At 48.5% G+C, this 15,989-nt stretch overlaps 1 protein-coding gene across 1 annotated transcript in view; it reads left to right on the top strand.

The window, feature by feature from the left end:
• GABBR2 (gamma-aminobutyric acid type B receptor subunit 2) overlaps window positions 1–12,283 on the top strand; it is a 367,577-nt gene extending 355,294 nt beyond the window's left edge. Inside the window, exons 14-19 of the mRNA XM_052644771.1 lie at window positions 670–780; window positions 3,430–3,654; window positions 5,713–5,895; window positions 6,273–6,402; window positions 9,297–9,414; window positions 12,118–12,283. Of these exons, the coding sequence (XP_052500731.1) occupies window positions 670–780; window positions 3,430–3,654; window positions 5,713–5,895; window positions 6,273–6,402; window positions 9,297–9,414; window positions 12,118–12,283 (933 nt within the window). The remainder of the gene's footprint in view (window positions 1–669; window positions 781–3,429; window positions 3,655–5,712; window positions 5,896–6,272; window positions 6,403–9,296; window positions 9,415–12,117) is intronic.
• Window positions 12,284–15,989: the final 3,706 nt, after the last annotated feature.

Genomic DNA, 15,989 nt, shown 5'->3' with positions numbered 1-15,989 from the left:
ATCCTCTCTACCACCCCTCTGAGGCAGAGCACTGTGCACTAGGAAAGTGCATAGGTCTCTGACAAGCCTCTGGACTGGCTGCCTGAGTTCAGGGGTCTACCCCTTGTAAAATCAGCTCTGGCCCAGAGTGCGTCATGTGGTACCTAACATGGCTGCTACCACTGCTTCCTCCATGGAGGTGGTGGCAAGAGGATCTCCTTCAAGGGGTTTGGCAGGCCCCATGCTTGGTCTAGCCACCAGACACTATATTTCCAACTACCCAAATTAATTCCAGAGAAACCTGAAGCCTCCCGCCCTGACTCTGTGCCTCATTCTTGCTTTCACTCTTTTAACACGTTATGGATGGATGCCTGCTCTGGGCCAGGTCTTATGCTATGTACTATGGGCTCAGAAGTGACCCATTCCCTACTCTCTTCACTCTGATTCAAGTCAGAAAGGCATAAAAAACTCAGATAACTGAAGTTTAGAGCTAATCACAACCAACAAACAGAAAGCAGTCAATGCTGGTTGAGGGCTGAGCCCCATGGAACACAAGAGATGGGGTTCAAAAGGCCTCCTGGATGCTAGTACTGGGTGTAGCTCATGGGATGGAAATGGGCTATGCAACAGGGACCTACCTGTTAGGAGGGTGTCCAGTGCCATCCCTGAGTTTGTTTTTTCTTCACACAGCCGGACCCAGCAGGACGGGACATCTCCATCCGGCCTCTCCTGGAGCACTGTGAAAACACCCACATGACCATCTGGCTTGGCATCGTCTATGCCTATAAGGGGCTTCTCATGGTAGGTGCAGAGCTACAGGCATAGTAGGGGAGATGTTTCTCTGGCAGAGCTCCCTCTCCTAGGGGTCTCCGTCAACACAGAAGTAAACATAACCCCCAGGACTGAGCACTTGCTCTCTGCCACTCTCAGTGCCCGGCACATACCATTTCAATCCCACAGCAACCATATAAGATACGTACAAATAATATCCCCATTTCACTGATGAGGACGTTGAGGCTCGGTTTGCCCAAGGTCACTGAGCTGTTAAGTGGCAGAATAACCCCCAAACCTGTGAGTGTGCCTCCCAGCTGTCACTGTCCTGCTCCTTGACAGCAGTCTGTTGACATCCAATGCATGTTCATATCCCGTGGGAGGTGGGTGGAATCATCTCCATTTGCAGACGCAGAAAGTCAGGCTCAGACATGTTCAAGGGTTTGCTGGCGGCCACCTGGTAACCTCCAAACCCAGTACTCTTTCCACTCCATTCATCTGTTATACAAAGATCACATACCAAGCCCACCTCACACGACTGTCAAATTTTAAGGTTGAGAAGGACTTGAAAGGGCAGGTCCACCCGACCGTATCCTGGGTTGACCCTTGAACCTTCTCTCCACATCCTGTGCAAAACACACCTGCCCCTAATACCTGCAGGGTCAGGGCACTGGCTACTACACCCTCAGATCCTTCCACAGCAAAGTTAAGCCACCGTCTGCCTCTGTGGCAGAGAGGAGGTACCCAGACACCCATCCAGGCCTGCAGCACACTGCCAAAAGAACCCAGGCAGGTCTGCGGACTTGCCCGGCCTCTGCTTCCTCCCCTCTAGGATGCAGATAGCCATACCCAGCTGTAGGACTGAAGGAACCAGAATGAAGCAGGCGTTCAGCAGTGTGGCTTCCTTCCCTCTCTCAGTATCTGCTTCCTGGGCTTCTGGTTCCCATTCTGATTGGAATTAAAAATAACAACTAAACGGTCTGTGAGATAACACACCCAGAGGAGAGGAAAACAACTGCGGTTGTAAAAATACAAATTACAAAATAATTATTAACTTATAATGGATATACCAGCTTATGAAATGCCTTCACATCCATCCTCTCATTTCATCCGGATAGAAGCCCTGTGAGATAGTGTAGGCCCTTGGGATGATGTTAACTGGTTCATGCAGCTGTTGGATGCCCAAACTTCTTCAGTGATAAAGCCAGAGGGAAAGGAACCCTTTGTAGGCTGGCCTCCTGGAGGGGATGGACCCCAGCCGAGGCCCCTGCACCATTCAACAGCTGTGGTCAGCTCTCCCGCCCACACCAGCGTTCTGCCCAGCACCCCATCTGCACTTTCTCTGCAACCTGCCCTCCCCTCAGACAACCCTCAGAGGGGAGGCTAAACCCTCAGCCATCTCTCCTTTCTGTTCACTGTTCTAGTTTTTCGGTTGTTTCTTAGCCTGGGAGACCTGAAACATCAGCATCCCCGTGCTCAGTGAAAGCAAGTACATTGGGATGAGCGTACTTCAGAGCACATCCTACTTCAGATCACATTTGACTTCTATCCTGTTCATTTCTGTTGGAAATGTACTGGTCAGGAATAGAGCTTTAAGTGAGGGCTTCCCTGGTGGCTCAAATGGTAAAGAATCTGCCTGCAATGCAGGAGACTTGGGTTCGATCCCTGGATTGGGAAGATCTCCTGGAGAAGGGAATGGCAACCCACCCCAGAATTCTTGCCTGGAGAATCCCATGAACAAAGAAGGCTGGAAGGCTACAGCCCATGGGGTCACAGAGAGTCAGACAGAACTCAGTGACTAACACTTTCACTTTTCAGAACTGCAAGTGACAGAGAACTCACAATAATAGTGGTTTAAGAATAGATAATTTCCCTCTCAGGTAAGCAAAAAGGTGTGGAGGCTCCTAGAATCTGAGCCCTTTGGATCCTGTCTCCCTCACCTTCATCATATAGCTTCCACATCATGGTCTAAGATGACTTTATGGTCTAAGATGACTGCTCAAGCTCCTGCCGTAACATTCCACTCCATCTACTAAGAAGGGGGAAGAGGAACAGCCTTCTCCTCTGAAGACACGTCCCAGAGCATATACACACCACTTCTGCCTACATGGCACTGTCTTGAACCCTGTCATATGCCATACCTAGCTTCAAGGACAGCTAGGAAATGGAGTCTCACTGCTGTGGGTGGCTAGGCGCACTGGAGGATAATAGAAGTCCTAGACACATGAGTTCTGCCTGGTGAAAAGATGAAAGACTAGCCTGAATGTCTGGAGACACAGTCCACTTTGTCACCACACTGCTCTGTGGCCTTGGGCAAGTCCCATCCTCCTTTCTGGGCCTTTCAGCTCTCTGTAAAGGGAGGGGATGTGGTTGAGACCGTGTCTGAAATTCCTTCCCACTGTGGCCTCCTGGGAATCTGTGTGTAAACCAGTGGTGGAAGTAAAAGGAGAACAGACAGTGTAACACCCCACTCTGCATTTCCTAGGCAGGACTCAACCCAGGGCCACAGATGGGGACAGACTGGGAGGTCCAGAAGACCTGGCCAGCAGCAATCCCGCTGGTCCTCACTGCAGCGGAGGCAGGAGTAACAGAAAAACCCTCAGCTCAGTAGCTTCTCAGAGCCGGAACGTGTGCCGCCACTTGCTAACAGCCATCTCCCCTCTCTGTTCACTGTTCCAGTTGTTCGGTTGTTTCTTAGCTTGGGAGACCCGCAACGTCAGCATCCCCGCGCTCAACGACAGCAAGTACATCGGGATGAGTGTCTACAACGTGGGGATCATGTGCATCATCGGGGCGGCCGTCTCCTTCCTGACCCGGGACCAGCCAAACGTGCAGTTCTGCATCGTGGCCCTGGTCATCATCTTCTGCAGCACCATCACCCTCTGCCTGGTGTTCGTGCCGAAGGTACGGGGCGGCCGCCGCCAAGCCCCGCCCTCCCCACCCTGGCCTCTGGCCTCTGGCCTCTGGCTCCGCCACAAGGGGATTGCTATGCTTCTTCCACTTTCTGAAAGTTGTTTTTTTTTTTTTTTATTTTTTTTTTTTTTAATTTTAAAATCTTTAATTCTTACATGTGTACCCAAACATGAACCCCCCTCCCACCTCCCTCCCCATAACATCTCTGTGGGTCATCCCCATGCACCCGCCCCAAGCATGCTGTATCCTGCGTCAGACATAGACTAGCAATTCAATTCTTACATGATAGTATACATGATAGAATGCCATTCTCCCATATCATCCCACCCTCTCCCTCTCCCTCTGAGTCCAAAAGTTTTATGCACTTTAAAAAAAAAATAATGACCACAATTCACATCACAGAAAGTTTGGAAAATGCAGAAAAGCAAAACCAGACTTTTCAGAAATCTTACATAGTCCTGCTGCCCTAAAATAATCACTGTCAATATTATGGTCTGGTTTTTTTTACTGTTAGTATTTCTGATTAACAGTCTTTTTTTTTTTAATGGTTTACACAGTGACACTTTTTCAGATATAACTACAATTATCGTACACTTTGTAGTTTGCCTTTTTAACTTCTGCCCTTTGTACTGTCCCACAGTTTATAATCATAATTGAGGGCAGTTACTGTAATTTACTCATCCACTTGATCCTTTATTGCTGAGTATTACAGTTTCTTCCAGATTTTTATATTATAAATGAACTTTTTTTCCTACATAATACATTTTCCGACTGAACTGAACTGAATTATAACCTTAAGGTGGAGTCACAGAAGTAATATCAGAGGATCAAAAGGAGTAGCCATTTTTAATAACCACTTATATTTTTCATTCATCTGAAGGGCTGACCTGAGAGAAATTTTCCAAACATTATCCTATCCAGCAGTGGGCAGGTGAACCCAAGGCTTTGACCCCTGCACTAGGCTGATCTGTGCAGAGGGAAACCTGACCTTCAAGAATAAGAGGAGCAGGAAACAGAAACAGTTGAGAAGCCACTGACCCAAGTTAGGGGGCATCTGCCTTAGAAAAGGGGGAGAGAGACCACGGAGGTCCCACAGGTCCTGCGGCCTCCTGGGCAAGGCAGTGTCAGCTCTGTTTTAGAACGCCTCTGGCATACACTCCTTCCTTTAGCTGTCAACAGTTTCCCAGCCCCCAGGTTAACACCACAGCTTCTTTGCCTGCACTCTGACTTCCCCTCCACCCTGTAGAAGATGCCAGGTGATTCTAAGCCCAGCTCTTATCGGGTCACTCTGCTTTTTCACCCTCTATAGCTCTTCACTGCATTCCTGGCTCCAGGATCGAGTCCCCAACATGGGACTGCCTTCCAGGACCATCGGATCTCTTTGTCTCTCCCAAAGAACTCTGTCCACCATACAGCTGCCCTTCTCTGTCAGCACCCTGAGCCCCAGGCCTCCCTGTGTTTGCCTTTGCCATTCCTTCTCCCTAGACTTCCTTTATCCTCACCATCCTTCCACAGACCCTCCAGGGATCCGAGCCCAGGCCCAGAGCAGCATGGTGAGCACTGTGGCCTGGTGAAGATCCCTTCTCTGTCCCTGCTCCTTGCCTCTGAACCACGAGGTCCTGGTGCACAGAGGCTGTGGCCATGGTTCTAACAAGCACAAGCTTGCACACTGTCTTCACAGCTGTTGCCTACAACTGTTTTTATTTTCTGTGTGGAGTAAGGCCTAAGGCAGTATGAGGCTCAGTTGGAGTGAGGCTAAGGGGCATTGGGTGGGTTCTGCAGGATGGCTGGGACTCTCATGGAATCAGGGTCAGGAGACTAGACATCTAGGAGCAAGGAAAAAACCCAAGACTTAGCAAGAGGAAGGGCCTGCCCAAGCGCACACACAAAAGGACAGAGAAAGCCTGAGCCTGGGCTCCAGATTCCCAGACTCTGTGGTTCCCAGGGTCCCATGCTGCCTCCAGCACAGGAACCCTGGAAGCAGCTGGCTGGACATGGGGGAAGTATGGACCCCAGAGTCCTCTTTTCAGCCCTCCTTTGTCTTTTCAGCTCATCACTCTGAGAACAAACCCAGACGCAGCAACTCAGAACAGACGATTCCAGTTCACTCAGAATCAGAAGAAAGAAGATTCTAAAACCTCCACCTCAGTCACCAGCGTGAACCAAGCAAGCACATCCCGCCTAGAGGGCCTGCAGTCAGAAAACCATCGCCTGCGAATGAAGATCACAGAGGTACCTCCCACAGGGCTGGTCGTCAGGGCCCCGTCCTCCCACTTGAGCCCTTCTGCCTTGTGCAGGAACTCTCCGGGCTGCCACTGCCCACCACATCCCCTCAAAGCATCGCCACGTCCTGATGGTGCAGCCCCATCTCCTGTCACTATGGCTGCAACAAGAACTAGGGGAACATAAACTAGACAGAATCTGACAGGAGTTTATTGCCCACCTGGCCCAGGCTATGGGGTCCAGCGATGCCCAAGTCAAGATGTTCTCTGACAGGAGTTCTTAGAGATTTGTGAGCCCCCAGATTATAGCAATGAGTTGGGAAAACTCAGTTTCCTACTTGGGGCCAGGGCAGGAGCTTTCACTCAGCTGGAGCCTGTGTCTTCTAGCTGGACAAAGACTTGGAAGAGGTCACCATGCAGCTACAGGACACACCAGAAAAGACCACCTACATTAAACAGAACCACTACCAAGAGCTCAATGACATCCTCAACCTGGGGAACTTCACCGAGGGCACAGGTAGGAGGAGGCGGGACCCTGGGTATGAGATATTTTACAGATGAAGACCCTGAGGCTGAGAGGGGCAGTGCGGGGCAGGTCTGAAGTCCCACAAGCCAAGCTGGAGTGTCTGAAACCCATGACTTCTGAGCACAGTTCAGTGTTTGGAGTCCCACCTGGGGATCCCCCTATGCACAGTGCTTCTGTTCCTCAGGCCCCTAGGCTTCAGCTCCACATGTCCACAGCATGGCCAGTATTCCCAGTGTTCTGATTGGGTGCACACTGTTCTTAGTGAGTAATGTACTCATACTTTTCCCAGCGTTACAGTTTCAAACACACCTCATCAATGTACGGAAAGGGATAGTCTCTAAGATAACATGATGCTCAATCCCACCAACCACTTGAAGAACAACAGTCCATTTTTTGCCTTCATTTAGGCAAAAGTTTTTAAAAGATCACCAGTGTTGCTAAGAGCATACAGAAATGGACATTTTCCTGCAATGTTTTGGAAGTTTAAAGGTCAGGTGTTAAGCTCATTCACTAGCAATTCCCCTAGCAAGAGGCTGCCACTTGGAAACAGTCACACATGGTCAAAGGTGTAGACACAGAAAAGACCACCTGCATTAAACAGAACCACTACCAAGATCTCAACGACATCCTCAACCTGGGGAACTTCACTGAGAGTACAGTGCTATCGTAACACTACCTGTAGGCAAGAAAAGCTGGAGTTAACTTACCTGTTTGTCATTTGGGGTGGTTTTATTGATTATGATACAGCCCAAACAAGGCACATGATACAGCTGTTAAAAAGTGAGGCGTATCTATTTGTGCAGGGCTTCCCAGGTGGCTCAGTGGTAAAGAATCCGGCTGCCAATGCAGGAGATGTGGGTTTGAACCTTGGGTCAGGAAGATCCCCTGGAAAAGGAAATGGCAACCCACTCCAGTATTCTTGCCTGGAGAACCCCATGAACAGAGGAGCCTGGCAGCCTATATATAGTCCATGGTGTTGCAGAGTCGGATATGACTCAGTAACCAAACAACAAAAATCTATTTGTGCAGATATGGAATGATCTCTAAGAAAAGTTCAGTGAAGACCAGAATTAAGATATACACAAATGCACACACATGTATGTATATGTGTTTGTATGAGTGCATTTTTTAAACAAGATTTGGTAGAACAAACACCAGATTGTTAACAGTATCCACCTGTGTGAAAGGGACAGTCTGTGAGGACAGTGGGTGAGAAAATTGATTTCATTTCATATACTTCTCTATTCTTTGCATCCTGTCATTAGCATATAGTCATTAATTTTATAAAATCAGTTTGTTTAAGTCAATGAAAAATCTTTAGTTTCTTTTTTATTATATAAGTAATGATTATTTTATTTTATAAACAATATTATAAAATTCTTATATATTGAGGGTCGATTGTTAAAAGTTTAGACTGAGATAAGTAACAAGGAAATTGGGCACTTCAAATGAGTGGAGAAAAATGAATTATTCAATACATTTCATTGGGATAAATGGGTAGCCACCTGGAAAAGAATAAAGTTAGATCCTTACCTCACAACTTACCCCAAAATAAATTCCAGATGGATAGAAGATTTAAATATAAGAAAGTGACACCATGAATGTAGCAGAAGAAACCATAGGAGAGTTTCTTTTGTAATCTCAGCAGGGGAAGGGGAATCTTTTCAGTTTGATATAAAACAGAGAATCCACAAATGAAAAGGCTGACCAGAACACTGGACAGTACTTTAGCATTAGGCAACGGGGCCATTCTAAACAGAGAAATAATCACCAACACAACACCCAGAACTGTGAACACTGTGGTACTTCAGAGACCACAATAAGCATACTTATACCATGAGAGCTAAAACAAGAAGGCAGAGCCTTGTTCAACCTCAGCTGGGAGAGTGACTCAGATTTTTGATGCTCTGTGTGTGCTATCAAATGACAGTGAAAGCATCATGGGTATTCAACTCTGGGGTTACAAATAGATGTCAGCAGGTTCACAGATACAGAATCCGTGAATGAAGAGGACTGACTGTGTTCACGTGGATGCAAAATGACATACATATAAGGTTGCCCCCTGCAGCAGAAAAAGAAAACACCCAAGCTCTTTTCCAAACCAAATGAATCCAGATCTCTCAGGTCAAGATCATGTTTTTATATTTCTTTAGTTCTTTCCAGGTGGTTCTGAAGTACAAAGAAGGTTGAGAGCATCATGTTTTGTGGCTACACAGTATTTCTTTGGAGGCCCCATTTGTACATATTAGTAAATAACAAATCCATTATTACTGCACAAATTTGGGTTAGTTCCAACTTTCTGATATTGTAAAGGATGGTGATTTAAACATCTTGTATATATCGTCACACAGATTGTTAACTATTTCTTTGGGATAGTTTCTCAAAGTGGAAATTCTGAGTAAAAGAAACATACTTTTTAAAGTGTTTGATACTTATTGACAGTACCTCCCAGAAAGATGATGACCATTTATACTCCCACCAACAGTTCACTATTATTATTCTTTTCAGTCTGTGGCAGTCTTGGAGTTCTTTTCTCTTTGTCATTACATCCCTTACACACTCAAGAAGAGAACCTTCATATTAGAACCTCTCATTACTAAGTTATGTTACCTACATTGGTCAACTTGATTCCCTTTTTTCTTATAGAAAAGGAGGTCCCAGGGCACACCATCCACCTCTCCAGCATGCCGTGTCCATCCCTGGATGGGAGCTTCTAGGCTCCCTGTCTTGGGCTCAAGAGAGCAGCTCAGGGACCAGGGCTTAGAGAACTCAGGGGAGATGGGCTCTTCTGCATTCTCCCTTCTTGGGCAGTATCCTAAAAATGGATACATTGTTGATTTTTTTTAATTAATAGAATTATTGCAATATTGTTGTTCTGCATTCAGATGGGGGAAAGGCCATTTTAAAAAATCACCTCGATCAAAATCCCCAGCTACAGTGGAACACAACAGAGCCCTCTCGAACATGCAAAGATCCTATAGAAGATATAAACTCCCCAGAACAGTAAGTACCTTCTCCTTTGGAATTATTGCCAGAGTACTGCACAAGAGTTTACAATTGGCACCATGTTTTCACATGCATTACTTTATTTGAACTCTGTGGTAATTTCATGATACAGATCAAATTACAATGCTTATTTTACAGATAAGAAGACTAATACTCAAAGAAGCGAGGTGACTTGCCAAAGCTTACCAGTTGCCAAATGCAAGGGATAGGGTTTGAACTTGGGTCTGTCCAATGTCAAATCCCATGTTCTCTTCCTTTGTTGGGCTTCCCAGATGGCTCAGCAGGAGACTCTACCTGCAGTGCAGAAGACACGGGTTTAATCCCTGGGTCAGGAAGATCCCCTGGAGAAGGAAATGGCAACCCACTCCAGTACACTTGCCTGGAGAATCCCATGGACAGAGGAGCCTGGCCGGGCTACAGTTCATGGGGTCACCAAGAGTGGGACATAACTGAACCAACTGAGCAGGCACACAGCCTTTGTTACATGTAAAATGAATACATTTACTTAACACTAATTTACTGAGACCTCTATGTATCAAGCACAGAAGTGAAGAAAACAAATAAAAATCCTTCCCTTCATGGAGTTTACCTTCTATCTGGCAAGACAATAACTTAACAAAAAAGCAAACCCCTGTATGTAAATGATAGGTGCTTTGGAGAAAAATTAAGACAGTATAATTTTACACAGGGAAGTCAGAGCAGCCTCAGTGAGAATGTGACGTCTAAGCAAAGCCCTGGACATCTCTGGCAGCTTTGTCCCCACTGGTAATTTTTAGTTCTTCCCAGTTTACAGCAGATTAGAAGCAGCAATTAGAAATGTCAACCCTGAAACTTGTTCCATAGGAAGTAACAACACGGGGGGAGGAGCCAGCAAAAGGAGCCCATTCACCAACTGCAGTGTCATTTGGGGCCATGTAGTCACAGAGTTAAGAGCCTCTCAACCCACTTAGCTCCAAGGCCTTGAAGCTGACAGGTCCAGTGTAATCACTGATGGTTACATGGCATTCATCAGTGATCTACCTACGGGTTCCGTGCACTAGAGTGCAAGCACCTTGAAGGTAAGCTGTAAGTCCTTCCGATGTCCCTTGGATTGAACACAGCTCCCAGCACTAAATTAATGAAAAAGCAAACAGGATCCTAGCAGACAGCAGAGCACGTGGCTCCGACAGCAACACACAGATCCCACGCTGCTCAGGACGCTCAGGCACAACACCCTTTCCCAGGTCAGGGTCATTCTCCAGCGCCCCACTTTCCTGGACTCTTGCCCACACTGATGACATTATACAAATTCAATGTGAATTTCAAAATGAGGTCTCCAACACACTAATCTCTCATGAGCACTTGGGAGACACCATTCTGGCCAGCAGCTCCTTAGGGAGCGGGGGTAGCACTGCCTCTGGCTCCATGCATCTCAGAACCCCACCAACACCCTGCCTACACACCAGGTGCCCCTGGGAGTTGATTTACCGCCCCATAAAGCACTGTCTTTTCAACAGAAGAAGCCCCACCTTCCCCGGTCCTGGTTGTTTCTGTGCCCAGAAGAGCAGGTTCTCTGTACCCTTTCCTCATCTTTATCATGGGAATAGCAGTACTTCTTTTGCCTAGTGGCTTCTGTGAAGGTCCAGGGATTTTCCCACCTGAGTGGCCTGTGGGACACAAGGAGGCCTAAGAGTTCAGGGAATGCAGCTTCCCAGATGCAGTGGAGCATTGTACAAGACGCAGCAGAGCAGGGCATCAGTGGCCCGTGCACACCCCCCAAAGCAGGCTTCACAACAGCTGAGGTGACTCTGCTGCCTACTGGCCATGAGGACTAATGAGAAGGCAGGCAGAAGGGCAGGCAGTGAGCAGGGAGTCTCCACTCCTCCTCTGTCAGCCTGCTTACCCAGCCCCAGGTTTATTTTTTTGACTGCATTTCTTAGAATTTGCCAAGGGTTCTGGGGGCTCAGAGGAGGAAAGAGCTCATTTTCTGGGGGGAAGGGGGAGAGGGTAGTACAAAACAGATGACATTTAAACTGGACCTTAGAGGGAAAGCAGAGGAAGAGCTTTCTAGGCTGGGGAAACAGCACGTGCAGAGGCTTGGGAGACTGACCATAAGCAGGGTTTTAGGGGAAACTAGCCACAAGAGGGTAAAATTTTTGGTGGGAGCAGGTAGAAGTTTCACCTGGAGAACCTGGCAAGAAGCAGATCTTGGGGAACCCTGAATGCCCCATTCCAGTGTTGGAAAGAGTACACTAGTCACCAAAGAAGCCACAGACCAGGAAGGAACCTTTTGGAATTAGCCAGCATCAGGGGCGCCAATGAGCAAGGACAGAGCAGCTGAGAAGCCTTTCAGGGATGGAACCCAAAGCCAAGTCCATTTGCAGACTTGCAAGAGTAGAGAACTGTCTGTGTTTGCAGCAAAGCCCTGTTCAAAGGGCAAAGTCTTGTTCTTAGGAAGCACTGGAAGCTCAAGAAGCCTGCCTCCTTCCTGCTTACTGTCACCGTGGTTATTGCTGGGCAGCAGTTGGCACAGGTAGGCCTGCATTAAACACCTGCCAGATAGGTAAGTGACTGGATGACAGGAAGGTCAGACCCTGGACTGAGAGAGAACTGCACTCCTAACATCAGCCTCTTGGCCCAAGCGAGTCCAGGGGCCTTCCTGGTGAGCACAACCAGCCAGTGTTCACTAACACTCCTCCCTTCTTTCTCTCCCTGCCGCAGCATCCAGCGCCGGCTGTCCCTCCAGCTCCCCATCCTCCACCACGCCTACCTCCCGTCCATTGGAGGCGTGGACGCCAGCTGTGTCAGCCCCTGCGTCAGCCCCACCGCCAGCCCCCGTCACAGACATGTGCCACCCTCTTTCCGAGTTATGGTCTCGGGCCTGTGAGGGTGGGAGGCCTGGGGCCGGGGCCTCCCCCAGGACAGAACCACACAGAGCAGAACCAGCTGCTGCAGGAGCACTGTCAGCTCTGGCTGTGGAGAAGCTGGCGCCACGGCTGGCCTTGTGGGACTGCTCAGATGGCACGCGGTACACAGGATGGGGGCACTTGGCACCTGGCCTCGCGCCTTATTTGTGAAGTTTTTATTCTTTCACAAAGAAGAGGAATGAAAATGACCTCTTCCTTCATGTCTGCAAAGGAAGAGGAGCTAGGATATTTGAAACTTTGCAAAAAAAAAAAAAAAAAATCCTAGACAAGGAGAAAGTCGCTAGAACTCCAGCTAGAAGTCACGGAGTGGCCCTGAGCAGCCTTGAGAAGAGGCGAAGCCTTCTGGAGAAACCGCCTCTGCCTCTCCACACATGCCACTGGCTGTGGCCCCCCAGGCCAGCCCTTCTCCCCCTGGGGAAGGAGGCAGGCAGGGCAGCCAGGCCTCCAGCGGCCAGTCCAGCCAACCCCAGCCTTCCTGGCACAGGGAGTCTTGCGGGAAGGGGGGCCGGGCACAGCTCTGCGGGCCGAGGGCTGGGGTACCGGAGTAGGCTGACTCACACATTAACACAATAACACCCATTCCGGGACCGTGGGGATTTAGGGCACGTCACTGCAGACACACTCTGCAGCATTCACCCACAGTCGGCCATGTCTTTGTGTTCCTATCAGGTGCTCCCCATAATAAGGGGAGCACCTGAGCTAATCACAGAATGTCCGTTCCCAGCAAACACGATAAAGAAAGATTGTGCACTTTAACCTCTCTCATCAGGGCCCAAGGGCTGGCTGGGGTTTTGTTCTGTTTTTTTCCACTGACTTTGTTTCTGACCAAAGTGAATCAGGGGCATCTGCTAGAGAACATCCCTGTAGTCACGGGGAGAGTGTTGTTAGCTGAGTGCTTCCCTTCCCTTCCAGAAGGTGGCCTTCATCCGGACAAGCTGGTGGGCTCTGCCCTTGTTGGGGGGGTTGGGGGGGTGATCAATCAGCATACTGATTCTCATTCATAAAATCACTCTTCCCTTTTAAAGGAACCCCAAAGAGCAATGGCCTGGGAGTGAGACAGACCTGGGTTCAGGCCCTTGCTCCACTGCTAACTCCTTCCATGACCTTGGGCAGGTCTCTTGTGTCTCTCTGAGCCTGTTTCCCCTCACAAACAAACTGGGGTTGAAATAACACCCGTCCTGCCTACCTCACAGGGTCGCTCTGAGGATCAAAACTTGATCTTGTCCAGAAAAGCTTCCTACTGATCAGTGAAGCAGCCCTGACCTGTGAGGTATCAGGATGACCATGACCTTCAGCCCTCAGGACAGTCAGGGCTGTGGCCCAGAGAAGCACCCAGCACAGCCCTCTGCCAGGATCCACCCAGCTGGAGAGGGGCTCCCGATGACTTTTGTGACATTCCTAGACAGGTTCATTCTCTGCTGAAGAAAGGCCTGAATGACAATGTCCGGGACATCTGCACAACTGAGCAGTCGCTCAACTCCCTAAAGAAACCTAATGGCAGCTTCAACAGGCAGGCAATAATCTCCTCCCAGACCACTGAAGTCAGGAATACAGCACTGTCACCACCAGGCTTTGACGAAAGGGCCCATGGGAATCTCAACCATCACCAACATTTCAAGACACCCTATTTCACGTAGCATAGCATTCCCCTCCCCTCCCCCAAAGAGAGGTTATGGAGGAACGTAGCTTTTAGGCGGAAAAAAAATGTTAACACATCACAGGTCAAGTTGAAGTCACTGTCTGTTTAGGCACTAAAAATCGGTGTTGTCACTCACTGTGTATTACAGTATTTACTTGCTTTCTTGATTTCACCAAACCAGATTTAATTTAAAGGATCACATTTAATTTTTCAAGGGGAAAGAGACAATTCATTGTACATAATGTATACACACACACACAAAAACAATACCTGTAGAAATATTAATCCAGCATAGCAGGAAAAAAAAAACAAAAGTATCGGACAGTCGGAGGTGAGTGTGTGCATCCGTGACCCGTTGTGACTCCTGAGCGTGCACAGTCTTCTAGATTAACCCACACAGTACATTCTCTGTCTTAATGATACTGTAGGTTCACCTGATTTTTTTTCAATTTCCCCACAAATAAGACCCACAGAAGTGACTCTAGCTATTTAACGGTTCTGTTCTTTTATATGCAGCAAACACACCATACATTTCCTAAGAGGCTTCAGCCTGAAGGTGTTTTCCAATGAACGTTAGTGCACAAATGCTTTAAATTAGACTGGAACTGCCAGAATCAAATGTAAATGAGGAGTTTCTCGTACCCCTATTGCATGGTATCAATTTTTAATAAATTGTTGCAAATTTGTTTTTATGAATAAAAGGAAAAAAACTTGTCTTTAATGCCTACTCTTCCCCAAATGCAGGTCAGATCAGGCCATATCCTTCTGCTCAGAAACCCAGGGGGTAACTCTCGGGGAGTCTGTCCAGCATGTCCCTTCCTTCAGACGCTGCCTCTGCAGACAGGAGCAGAGCAGCCCTACTGCCTTCTGGTGCTAGGTCCTGGGGAGGGAACCTGACCTCAGCTGGGCCAGTAAGTCTCTTTCCAAGGCAGAGAAGTTACCCACAGAAGAGAAAAATGAAGCCAGCATAGAGAGAAACAGGATCAAGAGATGTGTCCTGATGCTGGTGTCCAAGCACTGGGTCAGCTGTTTCTGAAGGACAGCAGACCCCTGGTGCTCAGATTGTCAGTTCTCTCAATGAATCACTCTTCTGCCTAGGTTAGTTCAAGTTCAGTTCCCAGCAGTTGCAACCAAAAGGTTCCTGACCAGTTTAGAAGCCTCACTGCCTCCCTGGCCCGGACTCCCTCTCCAGGCCATGACAGCCTGTGGAGATTTGGTCCCAAGCTCCTTCCAGACACATTACCCACCTCCCCCTGGACCCTACAGACTGTCCACACTTCCTTCACCACGCTGGCCCTCAGTCTACAGCTCCATCTCAAGTCCACCCCATCCTTCAAGGTCTCATCCTAAGTGCCCTCTTAGTTCCCTCAACCGGAAATGTTCTCTTCTGCTGTCTCCCTCCCACCACACTGGGTACAGGATCATGCTGGCCCTTCCTCTCCACCACAGACCACAAGTTCCACAAGGATGGGAGGTACGTCTACTTCTTCCATGTCCCCACCTCCCCCAGCATCAAGCTCTCTCATTGGCTCGGAACAGTCCCTGACGAGGCTCCTGCAGAGTTGAATGTTGTGGCTGAGGCATGTCCATATTAGTTTCCAGGTCTGGAAGACTAAGCAAGGCCAATGTGGCCAAAGCAGGCCAGGGAGGCCTGAAGCCATGTGACCGGGTGAGAGTCCCCAAAATGGGGGGCTGGACCCACAGACTTCACTAGAGGGCTGGATCTAGGCTGGAGTTTCCTAGTGCACAAGATCCTCAGTAGTGAGCCTAAGGATCAGGTCTCCTGAATCCTGGCCACCTTCTACACAGGCCTCCTCTGTGACACAGGACGGTCAAGAGTGTGGGACAGGTCCAACAAGGTTATCTAAGGTCACTGAATGAGTCATGGTGAAGGCAGGGACAGAACCAGAACCCTGCTTAATCCACCTTCTCTACCTGATCTAGACTCACAGAAATTAGGAGCTAAGAAGAACCTCAGGGGTCAGCTTGTCCAGCCCCTCACTTCACACACGGGCTAAGCTGAGGAC

This window comes from Budorcas taxicolor, chromosome 8 (assembly GCF_023091745.1).
Source record: "Budorcas taxicolor isolate Tak-1 chromosome 8, Takin1.1, whole genome shotgun sequence".
Classification (NCBI taxonomy): Eukaryota; Metazoa; Chordata; class Mammalia; order Artiodactyla; family Bovidae; genus Budorcas; species Budorcas taxicolor.
This window is presented reverse-complemented; position numbering and strand designations above follow the sequence as displayed.